This window comes from Diceros bicornis, chromosome X (assembly GCF_020826845.1).
Source record: "Diceros bicornis minor isolate mBicDic1 chromosome X, mDicBic1.mat.cur, whole genome shotgun sequence".
NCBI lineage: Eukaryota > Metazoa > Chordata > Mammalia > Perissodactyla > Rhinocerotidae > Diceros > Diceros bicornis.
The window spans coordinates 49,640,880-49,656,709 of NC_080781.1; the positions used below are offsets into that span (position 1 = coordinate 49,640,880).

The 15,830-nt window shown below is 37.4% G+C and overlaps 1 protein-coding gene across 1 annotated transcript in view; it reads left to right on the forward strand.

Annotated features, from left to right (window-relative positions):
- Window positions 1-15,830, forward strand: part of FAAH2 (fatty acid amide hydrolase 2) — a 66,537-nt gene that overhangs the window by 49,243 nt on the left and 1,464 nt on the right. The window contains 3 exon segments of the mRNA XM_058535074.1: window positions 9,574-9,620; window positions 11,267-11,370; window positions 14,669-14,871. Of these exon segments, the coding sequence (XP_058391057.1) occupies window positions 9,574-9,620; window positions 11,267-11,370; window positions 14,669-14,871 (354 nt within the window).

Sequence of the window (15,830 nt, forward strand, 5' to 3'; positions counted from 1 at the left end):
ATTTTGGTGCTTCTGTGTTGTATGCATATATATTTATTAATGTTATATGTTTTTTCTGGACTGACCTCTTTATCATTCTGTAGTGTCCTTCTTTGTCTTTTTTTACAGCATTTGTTTTAAAGTCTCTTTTGTGTGATATGAATATAGATACACCAGCTTTCATTTTGTTTCCATTTGCATGAAATATCTTTTTCCATCTCTTCACGTTTAGTCTGTGTGCGTCTTTACTTCTAAAGTGAGTCTCTTGTAGGCAGCATAAAGATGTGCCTTGTTTTTTTATCCATTCAGCCACTCTTTGTCTTTTGATTGGTGAATATAGTTTATTTACATCTAAACTAATTATTGATAAGTGTGTCCTTATTGACATGTTGCTAATTATTTTCTACCTGTTTCTGTAGTTCCTCCCTGTTCCTTTCTTCTTCTCTTTCTCTCTTCCTCTGTGTTTTGAAGGTTTTCTTTGATTTTATGTTTAGATTTCTTTATCATTTTATTTTGTGTATTTATGATAAGTTTTTCTTCTTTGTGGTTACCGTGAGGCTCACATATAACATCCTATGTGTATAACAGTCTTTTTAAGATGATAGCAACCTGAATTTGAACAGATTCCAAAACTTAACATTTTTACTCACTCCTACACATTTTGCATTTTTGAAGACACATTTTACATCTTTTTATTTTATGCATCCATTAACCAATGATTGTAATTTTAGAAGCAATTCTTTTGTCTTTATACCTTCATACTTGCTTTATAAGTCATTGATCCACTATCTTTACAATAAATTTATCTTTTCCAGTGAGATGATTACTTTGTATGTTTTCCTATTATTTATTGTTTTTTGTGAGGAAGACTAGCCCTGAGCTAACATCTGTCACCAGTCCTCCACTTTTTTGCTGAGGAATACTGGCCCTGAGCTAACATCCATGCTCATCTTCCTCCACTTTATATGGGAAGCCACCACAACATGGCTTGACAAGCAGTGTGTTGGTGCATGCCTGGGATCCAAACCCCAGGCCGTGGCAGTGGAGTGTGCACACTTAACCACTACACCAGTGGGCCAGCCCCTCTTATTATTAATTAGTGTCTTTTCTTTTCAGCTGAGAGAAGTCTCCTTAGCATTTCTTGTAAAGCCAGTTTAGTGTTGATGAACTCCTTTAGCTTTTGCTTACCTGGGAAACTCATAATCTCTTCTTCAATTCTGAGTGATGACCTTGCTGGGTAAAGAATTCTTAGTTGGGATTTTTCTTCCTTTAGTCACTTCGAATATGTCCTGCCACTCTCTTCTGGCTTATAAAGTTTCTGCTGAAAATTCTGCTGAAAGCCTTATGGGCTTTCCCTTGTATATAATAAATTGGTTTTCTTTAGCTACTTTTAAGATTCTCTCTTTATCCTTAACTTTACCATTTTAATTATCATGTGTCTTGGTGTGGTTCTCTTTGATTTCATCTTATTTGGAATTCTCTGGATTTCCTAGACCTGGATGTCTACTTCCTTTCCCAGATTAGGGAAGTTTACAGCCATTATTTCTTCAAATACATTTTATGACCCTTTGTCTCTCTCTTCTTCCGGGACACCTAAAATGTGAATGTTATTCTGCTTGATATTGTCCCAGAGGTCCCTTAAGGTATCTTTTCCTTTTAAATTTTTCTTTATTTTGCTCCTCTGTCTCAGTAAGATCCATTGTTTTGTCTTTCAGCTTGCTGATTTGTACTTCTCCTTCATCCATTCTTCTAGTCAACCCCTCTAGGATGTTTTTCAGTTCAGTTATAACTTCTGATTGGTGGTTTTTATGTTTTTTGCCTCTTTGTTGAAGTTATCACTGTGTTCATCCTTTCTTCTCTGAAGGTGAGTGAACATTTTTATGACAGTTACTTTGAATTCATTATCAGGTAGGTTGTTTGTCTCCATTTCATTAAGATGTTTTTCTGAGGATGTGTCTTATTCTTTGATTTGGAACATGTTCCTTTATCTCCTAATTTTGCCTGACTCTCTGTGTTTGTCTACATGTATTAGATTAAACAGCTACCTCTCCCAGTCTTGAAGGAATTGTCTTGTGTAGGAGGTGATTCATGGTGCCCAGAAGTTCCATCTGCCCTGCCCTCCAGAGTCAGGTACTCAAGGGGTGTCGCTCATGTAGACTGGTGCCTCCACCAGATGTAGCAGGGCTGTGGCTGCTGTGAAGTGAAGGCAGGGCATGATTGTCTCACCTAGTGTGGTTATGGTGCAGTTGTGGCATATGGTGGGTGGGGCTTGGTACATTTGATCAGACTGGTTGTAGGGTACCTCCTCCATGGGGAAGGTGAGATGCAGGATGCTCACCCATCCTAGTTGCAATGTGGCTACAGTGCAAAGTGAACAGAGCTCAGGGTGCTCAGCATTCCTTGTTGTGGTGTGGCTGCTATGTGGGTTGAGCTGGGCACAAATATACACACTGGTGCCAGTAGCCTACAGAAAGGGCACCAAAGATGAGACCTGCCAGCTCTGTCACCAGCAAGTTAGAATGAGATTGCAAAAGTGGCATCTACCAGCATTTCCATCCCTGCAGAAAGTCACTTCAGTTTCCTACTTCTCCAGCAACCACTTTAGTATTAGTAAATGGGTCTCCTCACTTATTGTTTAGGTGCTTTTCAAACTATTGTTTTTGTGCTGGATCTCAGGGTGAGTGGGTCTGCATGTGAGCCCTTTAACAGCGGTTCTCACCTGTTCTGAAGGGTGGGCAGAGCACAGAGCATGCCCACTATTGTTAGCAGGCTACTGGGAGGGCACCAAAAATGGAAGCTGCCAACTATATCATCAGCAAGTTAGAATAAGATTGCAAAAATGAGGCCTACCAGTGTTTCCATCCCTGGAAAAATTCACTGTAGGTTCCTGCTTCTCTGGCAACCACTTAGAGTTAATAAGTGGGTTTCTCACACTTAAGCACTTTTAAAACTGTTGCTTTTTCACTTTATATCAGGGTTAGTGGGTCTGTACATGAGTCCTTTAAGAGCAGGCTCTTTGTTCTCTACAGTTCTGTGTTTTCCCTGGACTTAACCTCTGTTGATTTTCAAAATGAGATGTTTTGGGGCTTTTCATTACAGTGCTGGACCCAAGGGGCAGGGTGCCTGATGTGTGGCACAGTCCCTTCACTCCTTGAAGGAAAGTTCCATATTTTGGGGATCCCTTTCCAATTGTGGGACATTGCACCTTCAGTGGGGTCCCAGGTGAGACCAGGTGCTTCCCTTATCCTTCCTGATGTGTCTTTTGTTTCTTTTGTTTTAGAGGTACTGTTAATCCAGTTCTAAGTTCTTTTTCAAATGAAAAGTCTTCCATATATAGCTGTAAATTTGTTGTATCCTTTGTAGGATGTGAATTCACGGTCTTCCTATGCTCCCATGTTGAAATTCCAGATCTGACTACATTTTAATGTCTTAATTTCCCTAAATGTCTCATCCTTGTCTCTTCTTAAGGCCTTGATTTTTTAAAATTTTATTTCTCTGCCTGTAACATCTTGTACCCAGGCTGCTCTCTTTCAGATAAGAGAGAAATCAGCCCCTCAGTCTACCCATATACTACCAAGAATTCTATGAGAAAATTCTTTTCTTTTCTTTCTGTCCTAATGGAGGAGTCAGTAGTTGGGATGCTTCCTCCCAATCTCAATGCACTGTGCCAGGGAGGGGTGGGACAATGGTGAACAAAGGTACCATGAGATTTCCTAGCATTTTAAGTGTAGTCTTTCTTTTCTAGGCATTTGCTTTGTTGCTTCAGTTTCTTAACTTGTTTCCAGAGGTCTCACAGAGCTACTTCGGTCTGTGTGTTAGTGTTTCCATGGAAGAAGGAGTGACTAGAGATTCCTTGTCAGACATCTTGCTGAAATCACTCTCCAATGATATCTTTTTCTAATCATGTTGGTCTATTTTTATATCTTCATTTTCTAAGGTTGTGGCTCACCTGGAAACTATGCTAGGAGCCTCGGTTCAACATGTTAAACTGAAGTAAATGAAGTATTCTTTTCAGTTGAGGATAACAATGATGTCAGGAAAGGGACATGATGGGAAGGTATGTTCACTTCTTTCCTTCCTTCCTTCTGTAAATATTTACTGAGCTTCTGTTGTGGGCCATATGTTATAGATATGGAGAAATGAAATTCATAACAAAAATAAGTGACAAAGTTAAATAATTGAAGTCTAGATGGCTTGGTGAGTGCTATAATGGTGTAAGCATATATAGTTGTAGGAACATAGAGGGTGGGCCCATCTCTATATTGCAGTCAGTAAAGGCTTCTTGGTGGAGGAGTTTCTATCCCCCAATACTTGAATGATTTGGAGGCCTTAACCAGGTAAAGAAGTGATAAAGGCTATTCCAGGCAGAGAGGACATCATGGACAAGGGCACAGGGATGTAGATTTATCCTAGTATGACATGTATTGGATATCAGAGCATTTGACTTTCAATAAAGTATAAAGTGAGTAGGTAATCCCAATTGTCAAGAGCCCACTTTGCCTCCCCTCTCAGAGGTTTTTTAGAGACATGCATATACTTATATGCTTTTCTCCTCTTCCTGTTCATATCTGCTAAGACTAGAAGCTGATGTGGGTACTTGTGAAAGATACTTTTCTTATGCTTTTTTAAGGCTTGTTAAGGATTTTAAATATGAACTCTTAAGAGAAATACGTTCATGCAGGTGTCTGCCCCACCCACCAGTGCACCTGAGGCAATAGTGTGTAGCCAGGCAGCAGGCAGCCCAGCCCAGGAACCAGCCCCACCTACCAGGAAGCCCATAGCAGGCTTGCAACACTGGTCCCCTCAAACAGCCACACAGAGGATCCGCCCCACCTACCAATGTCTGAAACACTTGCATGCTGCCATGCCTGCAGCCTGCCCAGCCCATCAGCCATCCTGAAGCAGCAATGCACCACAGAACTGCATAACCACTTGTTGCCAGAAGCCTGTACCATCTAAAGCAAGTTGACAACAGCTGCATACCTTGCAGCTAGCCTCACTGGAAACCTTCGCTGCCCAGAAATGCATCTGAGGCAGCTGAGCAATGCAGGGACATGCAACCAGCCACTCCAGGGGCCTGACACACCAGAAAAACAGCAGTAGTTCTGTGCTACCGGACCTCACAGCCAACCATGCCAGAGGCTTGTCCCACCCAATAACATGCCCATAGCAGGCACGCATGGCTGGGCCTCACAACCAGCCAGCCCAAGGACCACCCTAGCCTACTGGTGTGCCCACAGCAATAACAACTCCATGACAACAGAGGGTACATGCAGCCCAAACAGGAGATACCCCAGGAGCATTTGGCAGGGATGACAAGAGGGGAGCAAATCCCTGGGCCCCATTAGACAACTCCTATATAAGGCCACACTTCCAAGATTTGGAAATGTAGCTGATCTACCTAACACATAGAAATAAGCACAGAGAAGTAGGCAAAATGGGAAGGCAAAGGAATATGTTCCAAATAAAAGAACAGGGCAAATTCTCAGGAAAAGAACTAAACAAAACAGAGATAAACAATCTACCTGATAAAGAGTACAAACTAATAGTCATAAGGATGCTTACTGAACTGGGGAAAAGAATAGATGAACACAGTGAGCACTTCAACAATGAATTAGAAAATATAAAGAAGAACCAATCAGAGCTGAAGAATACAATAATGGAAATGAAAAATTCACTAGAGGGAATAAACAGCAGAGTAAATGACACAGAATGGATCAGCAATCTGAACAAAAGAGTAGAGAAAATCACTCAAGCTGAGCAGGAAAAGGAAAAAGGAACTAAAATGAATGAGGATGGGGCTGGCCTGTTGGCATAGTGGTTAAGTGCGTGTACTCCACTTCAGTGGCCCAGGGTTCACAGGTTAGGATCCTGAACACGCACCGATGCACCACTTGTCAAGCCATGCTGTGGCAGCGCCCCATATAAGGTAGAGGAAGATAGGCATGGATGTTAGCCCAGGGCCAATCTTCCTCAGCAAAAAAGAGGAGGATTCACATCAGATGTTAGTTCAGGTCTAATCTTCCTCACACACAAAAAAAAGAATGAAGATAGTCTAAGGGAGCTCTGGGACAACATCAAGCATACTAACATTAGCATTATAGGTGTCTCAGAAGGAGAAGAGAGAGACAAAGGGGCAGAGAACTTATTTGAAGAAGTAATAGCTACAAACTTCCCTAACTTGGGGAAGGAAACAGACATCCACGTACAGGAAGTACGTAGACTACCAAACAAGATGAAACCAAAGAGACACACACGAAGACACATTATAGCTAAAATGTCCAAAATTAAAGATAAAGAGAAAACTCTAAAAGCTGCAAGAGAAAAACAACAAGTTACATACAAAGGAAACTCCATAAGGCTATCAGCTGACTTTTCATCAGAAACCCTACGGGCTACAAGGCAGTGGTACAATATACTCAAAGTACTGAAAGGTAAAAATGTATGATCAATGATTGTACACCTGGTAAGGTTATCATTCCAAATGTTAAGAGAGATAAAAAGTTTTCAAACAAGCAAAAACTAAAGGTTTTTATCACCACTAAACTGGCCTTACAATAAATGTTAAATGGATTTATTTAAGTGGAAAAGAAAAGACTACAAATAGGAATAATAAAATTATCAAAGTAAAAACATCACTGGTAAAGGCAAATATACAGTAAAGGTAGTGAATCAACCGTCTATAAGTATGAAGATCAAAAGACAAAAGTACTAAAATCATCTATATCTATGATAAGAGGTTAAAGGAGACACAAAAATAATAGAGATAAAATATGATAACAAAAACAAAACATAGGAGGAAAGTAAAAGTGTAGGACTTTTAGTAAGAGGTCAAACTTAAGAGACCATCGACTTAATATAGATTGCTATTTACATAGATTATTATATATGAACCTCATGGTAACCACAAACCACAAACCTATAATAAATACTCAAAATATAAAGAGAAAGGAACTGAAAGGAACCAAAACACAACAGTAAAGAAAGCCATAAAATCACAAGGGAAGAGAGTAAGAGAAGAAAAAAGGAACAGAAAACAACTAAAATACACAGAAAAATAGTAGCAAAATGGCAATAAGTGCATACTTATCAATAGCTACTTTAAATGTCAATGGACTAAATGCTTCAATTTAGTCCAAAAGACTGAATGGATAAAAACATAAGACCCACATATATGCTGCATGCAAGAGACACACTTCAGACCAAAGGACACTCACAAACTGAAAGTGAAGGAGTGGAAAAAGATATTGAATGCAAATGGAAGCAAAAAGAAAGCTGAGGTAGCAATCCTTATATAAGACAAAATAGACTTTAAAACAAAAAGTGTAACAACACACAAAGAAAGGCATTACATAATGATAAAAGGAACAATCCAACAAGAAGATATAACACCTGTAAATATCTATGAACCCAATATTTGAGCACATGAATGCATAAAGCAAATATCAATAGACGCAAAAGTACAAATTGACGGTAACACAATAATAGTAGGGAATTTTAACACCCCACTTTCTAATGAATAGATCATCCAAACCGAAGATCAATAAGGAAACATTGGCCTTAAATGACACATTACACCAGATCTTAGATATATACAGAACATTCCATCTAAAAACTGCAGGATACATATTCTTTTCAAATGCACATGAAACATTTTCCAGTATAGATCACATATTAGGCCACAAAACAAGTCTGGATAATGGTTGAAATAATATCAAGCATGTTTTCTTACCGCAATGGTATTGAACTAGAAATCAACTATGGACAGAAAACTAGAAAAGTCACAAATATGTGGAGATTAAACAAAATGCTACTGAACAACTATTGGTTCAACAGAGAAATCAAAGGAGAAATCAAAAATACCTGGAGGCAAATGATAATGAAAATTCCTACCGAAATCTGTGGGATGCATTAAAAGTAGTAGTAAGAGGGAAGTTTACAGCAATACAGGCCTACCTCAAGATACAAGAAAAATCTTAAAAAACCATCTAAAATTATACCTAAAGTAACTAGAAAAAGAAGAAAAACCAAGGTGGCCAAATCAAAAGCAGGGAGGAAATAATAAAATTCAGAGTGGAAATAAGTGAAATGGAGACTAAAATACCAAAAGAAAAGATCAATGGAACTAAGAGCTGGTTCTTTGAAAGGATAAAAAATACATTGACAAACCTTTAACTAGACTCACCAAGAAAAAAAGAAAGAAAGCACAAATAAGTAAAATCAGAAAGAAAAGAGGAGAAATTACAACAGATATCACAGAAATTCAAATGATTATGAGAAAATGCTGTGAAAAGCTATACACAAAAAAATTGGATAACCTAGAAGAAATGGATGAATTCTTAGAATTATACAACTTTTGAAAACTGAATCAAGAAGAAATAGAGAATCTGCATAGACCCATTCAATAGACAGAAAGGAGATTGAAACAGTAAAGAAAAACCTCCCCAAAAGCAAAAGTCCAGGACCAACTGGCTTCCCTGGTGAATTCTATCAAACATTCAAAGAAGATTTAATACATATCCTTCTCAACCTCTTCCAAAAAAAACTGAAGAGGATAGGAAGCTTCCTAACTCATTTTATGAGGCCAACTTTACCCTGATACAAAAATCAGACAAGGACAAGACAAAAAAAAAGAAATTATAGGCCAATATCACTGATGAATATGGTTGCAAAAATCCTCAACAAAATATTAGTAAATCAAATATAACAATATAGTAAAATGATCATACTCCATGGTCAAGTGGGACTTATTCCAGAGATGCAAGGATGGTTCAGCATCCATAAATCAATTATCATGATACACCACCTTAACAAAATGAAGAATAAAAATCACATGATCATGTTAATAAATGCAGAGAAAGCATTAAACAAGACACAGCATCCATTTATGATAAAAACTCTGAATAAAATGTGTATAGATGGAAAGTACCTCTCAATATAATAAAGGCCATATATGACAAAGCCATAGCTAATATCATACTCAACAGAGAAAAACTGAAAGCTCTCCCTCTAAGAACAGATACCAGACAAGGATGCCCACTTTCCTCACTCTTATTTAACATAGTATCGGAAGTCCTAGCTTGAGCCATTGGGCAAGAAAAAGAAATAAAATTGATCCAAACTGGAAAGGAAGAAGTAAATTGTCAATATTTGCAGATGACATAATATTATATATAGAAAATCCTAAGGAATCCACCAAAAAACTATTAGAAATAATGAACAAATACAGCAAAGTTGCAGGGTGCAAAATCAACATGCAAAAATAAGTTGTGTTTATGTCAAGTAACAATGAACTAGCAGAAAGAGAAATCAAGAATACAATCCCATTTACAATAACAACAAAAAGAATAAATAGCTAGGAATAAATTTACCCAAGGAGATGAAAGACCTATACACTGAAAACTATAAGACATTATTGAAAGAAATTGAAGAAGACAGAGATAAATGGAAAGATATTGTATGCTCATGGATTGGAAGAAGTAACATAGTTAAAATGTCCATTTTCCCTAAAGAAATCTAAAGATTCATTACAGGCCCAATCAGAATCCCAACTATATTTTTCACTTATATGTGGAAGATAAAAAACAACAACAGACAAACACATAAACAAAGAGAATAGTTTGGTGATTACCAAACAGGAAGTGGGGACTGGGAAGGGTGAAAGAGCTAATACTGTGCACATGTGTACAGTATTAGAGAACCATGAAAAAAAAAGACAAGTTAAATTTGACATCATGAAGAAATATAAAAATTATTTTGAAGTATTTTTAACTTTTGTATGCATGATTGCTAGCAGGAATGTGTGTGTTGGAGTGTGACAGACCCAAATTTAAATCATAAGCCACTTCCTAGCTCTTTTTTTGACCAGAGGAAGTTACTTATCTATTCTTTACTCATCTGTGAAATAAATCTATTGATATTGTGTTACAGTATTTTTTTGTGGATTAAGAATATTTCTTGTTGGGCCAGCCCCGTGGCTTAGCAGTTATGTGTGCGCGCTCCGCTGCTGGCGGCCCAGGTTCGGATCCCAGGCGCGCACCAATGCACCGCTTCTCCGGCCACGCTGAGGCCGCGTCCCACATACAGCAACTAGAAGGATGTGCAGCTATGACATACAACTATCTACTGGGGCTTTGGGGAAAAAAATAAAATTAATTAAAAAAAAAAAAGAATATTTCTTGTAAAATGCCTGACATATAGTGTCCCTTCAATAAAGGAGAACTCTCATGATCCCTTTCTACCATAAAGACAATAAGTTATCAGTCACTATACTTACGTTTCAGAAAAAAATAGCCTGTTTCTTTTATATAAACACTCTGGAAATCTCTCAAAATAGGAAGTTCATGTAAAGCCACAAGCTGAGCATGTTTGGATCTGAGACCTAGAGCCATAATCAGAGTATTAGACCAAAACTAAAGCAAAGATTAGTAGCAAAAAGTTCATTCTGAGTTCACTTGAAGGTGATTTTCTCTTGTAACTTGGAGAAACTGTCAACATGGGTGCCAATTGTTAAAATTGATCCTGAAATTAAAATCCTGAAATAAGACAAAAGGGGGAAACCTCTGGCCTCTCACCTTGAATAATGATGCCTGATTCAGAGCTGATAGTCATAATCACTCTAACATGTTTCTCACTAATGGTTTATATCTTAAGAACAGATACATTATATGGGTACTTGAAGCTTTTACTTGGAAAAACGATGTGGCTATTTTCTCAGCCATACTTTTTTTATGGCAATGTAGCTGCTTTATTGTAAGAAGTTTATTGAGTTATAATTTACATACCATGGAAATGGCCCATTTAAGGCATAAATTTCAATGATTTTTAATATATTCACACAATTGTGCAACTATCACCGCAATAAATTTTAGAATATTTTCATCACCACAAAAAGAAACTCATACCCATTAGCAGTCATCCCTTCCAATCTCCTCACCACTCCCCAGCATTAAGCAACAACTAATCTACTTTCTGTCTCTATAGATGTGCTTGCTTGGACATTCAAATAAATGGATTCATACATTTTGTGATGTTTTATTACTGGCTTCTTTCACTTAGCATCATGTTTTGAAGTTTCAACCATGTTGTACCATGTATCAGGACTTTATTCCTTTTTATGGCTATATAATAGTCTATTGTATTGATACATTTTCTTCACTCATTCATCAGTTGATTGGCATGTGGCTATTGTTAATAGTGCTGCTATGAAAATTCCTATATACATTTTTGTCTTAACCATAGTTTTTTGAGAGAATACTTGTGTTTCCTTTCTTTTCTTCAATCTCAGGAATGTGTGCAATTTGTAGATCTGCTTGATGACCATGGAAAGCCTATCAATACTCTGTGGCAATTGATCAAATGGTGCCTGGGCCTGTCACTGCACACTATCCCTTCCTATTGGTATATAAATCATTTTTTCTCCAAGACTAGTTTGATGCCTTTGGGGGATGGAGGAACATTTTACCAAAAGTATACTAGTAAGAACCACTTGCAAGGCTTTGAGGAAAGCTGAAATATATGAACAAGCGAATCAGTACCCACCATGTACTGATCTCTCTCTACGTGCCAAGCACTGTCCTGTGCACTTTATCTCATTGATTTTCACTGTACCTATTATAATGCCCCTTTTATATGTTTAGAAACCTTAATTCGGAAAGGTTAGATAGCTACCAAGTTAAGGAGCACTCTTCAAATGCTTGTCTTACAAACTGAAATGCCTATGATTCTTTCTCTTTGTAATGAATTGTAGTTAAATATCTAAATATAAATTTTGGACAATATATTTGACTTTAGGGATAGGCTTACTTAGGAATATTTTGGTAAAGTAATCTATTGAAATGTTAATTATCAGTCATGTAGAGTAAGTTCAGTTGAAGCAGCTCATCAAAGATATTAGTGTGGCTATGGACACTTGTTGCAGAGTTGATGATTGTTGCTATTGTAAATAAATGCTTATTGAGTACCTGAGTGCTGGATGTTAGATTTTTGGCACCTTTACATGTGTTTTCCCTTTAAAAATTCAAGAAAGTCTGATAGTACCTAAGTATTGTTAGCTTATCATAGTGAGAAACTGAGGCTAATAGAGCTTAGTTAACTTATTTCATACTGGGGTCTATTCTTAACTTTTCCAGATGTTAGCTTGCTTAACCTCTATTCAGTTGCTTATATTGTCATTGTTTCATTTTTCTCATCTGTAAAATGGGATTAATAAAAGTATGTACTACCTATGTGGTTGAGTGGGATTAAATAATATGTACTTTCTTGCATTGTTTTGTCAGTTAAATGAGATTATGCATCTAAAGCATGTGAAATACAACCTAACCACACATGTACTGGGAATTTCAAGTTTATTTATGAAGATGGAAATACAGATCTTGGAACATCATAAAGACTCAATAAATAGAAGCTATTTTTATTATTGTTATTATCACATAGCTCTACTAATGAGGTCTCTATCATCAGAGATTGCTCTATTGGAGAAGACACTGTGCTTTCAATGGCTATAGTACTCTGATTCCATCAGGAGAATATTTCTGAGGACACTGAAAGCACTCATTTGCCAAATATTTGCCAGAGTGACTTTCAAAAGAATCTTGACAGTATTATAGTCACTGATGTCCTCTTTCTTGTGCATAGCCATGAAAATTCAAGAAGAGTGGTATACTGGTATCATCTTTAAGCAAATCCTGAGTTGTCTGATGGCAACTCAGTTCACACAAGAGATCACATTTTATCATCCTAGATCATGTCAGTGGCTCAGCTGAGCTGTCATGTGTTGAGATGGCCATTTAAAGCAACACGCCAAAATAGAAGTAACAGTGAAGCCTTTAGTCACAGCAATAGTATAAGCAGGAGGCTAAAACTGGAGAAAACACTGACTTCCCCTCTGTTCCTTTCCCCCATGGAAAGTTTCACCAGTCAAGGGTCAAATGGATCAGCACAGATGTGAATGTCTTCTCGCTGTTAAAGGAGCCCTGAAACAAAAGACTCCAGCAGCTTTATGGGACCTTACATCAGGGATAGGAAGAGGGAGAGAAAATAGGAGTGGAAAAGCCCTGAGAAGTGAGTCAGAGTGGGGAAAAGTGTCTCCAAGGTTTCCCCCTTCCCTCCCCATAAAGAAGCCTCGGCAGAGACATCTGAGGAAGACCTGTGCCAAAGGCCTAGGATAAAGAGATATAGGAACGGAGGTGCCTTGGCTAGAAATGCAAATATGCACAAGAACATGACAGGCCAGAAGGTCCTGAGTTCTTGACTACAACACCTTATAGAAATTTCAGTGCACTGGCTGTGCTTCATGTCTGGTTTGAGAAGGGCAAGTGCCCTCTTGAGTCTTCCTAGGTAAAGACTTTGTAATTGTCAATGGTCACACCTGAAAAATCACACATGGGAATTTTAGCCAAGAGCCAGAATCTTCAGATAAAAGTATTCCAAACCATAGCAAAACTTTTATTCTTAGAGATGTACATTGAAGCATGTTTTACAATAACAAAACATTGGAAACACCCTAAAAGTTTAGCAACAGAGGAATAGGTAGCAAATTATGGTTCATATATAGGATAAAATTGCATGTAGTCACTTAAGGCCAAGTTTATGAAGCTGTGCTAATGACATGGATATTTATGTATGTTAAAATAGTAAGTGGAAAAAGTGGAATATTTTACATACGGTATGAGCTCTACTACCATACATATAATAATTGCATAGAAAAGTACTTGAACTAAGTATACTAACATGTTTACAATTGTTTCCCTTGGACACTCTATTTTTGAGTGCGTTCTTCATCCTATTTTAATCCTTTGAAATTTTTCTTAATTTTTATAAGACTTACATGTTCATTTCATAATAAAGAAAATAAACTTTTTAAAATAAGTAAACTTAATTTTAAAATAAATATTTAATATTAAATACTGAATATTTGTGATGTTTAAGCACTTATGGTGTGTAACTAATCTGCAAAATATGTATACATATGTGTGTATTTATGATCTTTTTATAAAGTAATTTAAAACTTGAACGTAAATTAGCTAGACTCTTTTAAAAATATAATTCTATTATAAAGTTTTGCTAAGAATTATCTGCATGAAGATGTTTATTGCAGAATTTAAATTTTGGAAACAGTCTATGTGACCAACAATTATGGGCTATTTAAAGAAAAAACACCTATGGTACATTCCTACAATTAAAATGTTATGGGGGCCAGCCCCAGGGCGTAGTGGTTAAGTTTGGTTCACTCTTCTTTGGCCACCAGGGTTCGTGTGTTCAGATTCTGGATGCAGACCTACATCACTCATCAGCCACACTGTGGTGGCGACCCACATACAAAATAGGGGAAGATTGGCACAGATGTTAGCTCAGGGAAAATCTTCTTCAACAACAACAAAATATTATGTAGTCATAATGTAAACATTGTCAATGATGGTTTTCAATGATGTTAAAAATCCGTATGAGATATTATTCTGTGGGAAAGGCTAGGGACTCTATATACAGCATTACCACAAAAAACTAGGAGTTAACATTAAATTATCAACAATGCTCATGTATGGATGGCAAGGTTATGAGGTTTCTTTTTCATCGCTTTCTTACTTTCTCAATGTTCTAGAATTACTATGTATTACCTGAATAAGAAAGGATGTAAAGAACACTAGAATTTAAAATGAAGTTTTGTACCTTAACTGCTTATAAATTATCATTCTGTAGGACTGGCCATGTTGGAGGAAAACCTCAAATATAGCAGTGAGAAACACAAAAAGTTTAAGGCAGTGGAAGGAAGCCTGCATAAAGAGCTGGTGGAAATGCTAGGTGATGATGGTATCTTCTTACATCCCTCCCATCCCACAGTGGCTCCCAAGCATCGTGTTCCTCTGACAAGGCCTTTCAACTTTGCTTATACAGGTACCTAACCATACTTTCTAGTCTGTAATCTTAAAGAAATGGAGCTGTTTTCCAAGAAAAACATAATTTCATTTTGCTGTTGGACAAGTTTTACACACGCATGTACAAAAATGTTGTGTAATTAAAAATAAATTCCATAAAACAGTTGCTATTGTCATATGTCAAAGATATTTTGCTGATGTCTGCATTCTGCCCAATAACCCTGCAAGTGAGTATGAGTATCTGTATTTTACAGCACTGAGCCTCAGGGAGGTTCAGTGACTTGTCTTCACTCACACAGTGTGAGCTCACTGAATCCAAAGTCTACCTTGTCTACTCTGATGCATAGTAAAGTCAACTCAGCCTTTTTCCCAGAATCTATGGCTTCCCAGATGCTAGTACAAAATATAATTCTCCAAGGTGACCATTTATTTGCCATAACTATCATCCCTTCTGAGTTTGATTCATTCTGTTGTTCACCCAATTAATTTGCTTGAGTTTTACCTGGTTTGGGAACTGTGGCTGAACCAAGGTTGTGTGAGGTCTAAAGGCCCCTGGAAATGTACTAGGTCAGTTTCTATGGTTTCTCTAATGTCTCTTCCAGGGAACCACACTACTCTTGGAGAGGGGATAGAAAGGCCTTTATCAAATACACATTCCTCCTGTCTGTTCCACTTTAACTTGGAATTCAGAGCTCTGCTTACTGGGTTTCAAATCCCTAGCTCTACAAGGTTCTACCTGTGCATACTGGAACAAGATATTGAATCCTTATGAACCTATTTCCTCATCTGGGATGTCAGGGTAATCCATGCTTTGCATCATTACTGTCAAGGGTAAATTAAATCAGACATGTGAAGTACTTGGCATAACAGTAGTGGGGGATGAGAGGGAGGGGGTATCAAATAATAGTTTCTATCCTTTATTCACTCACCTTTACTGTAATTCTTGGCTTTGGTCACTCACCTCCATTTTCTTGAAAC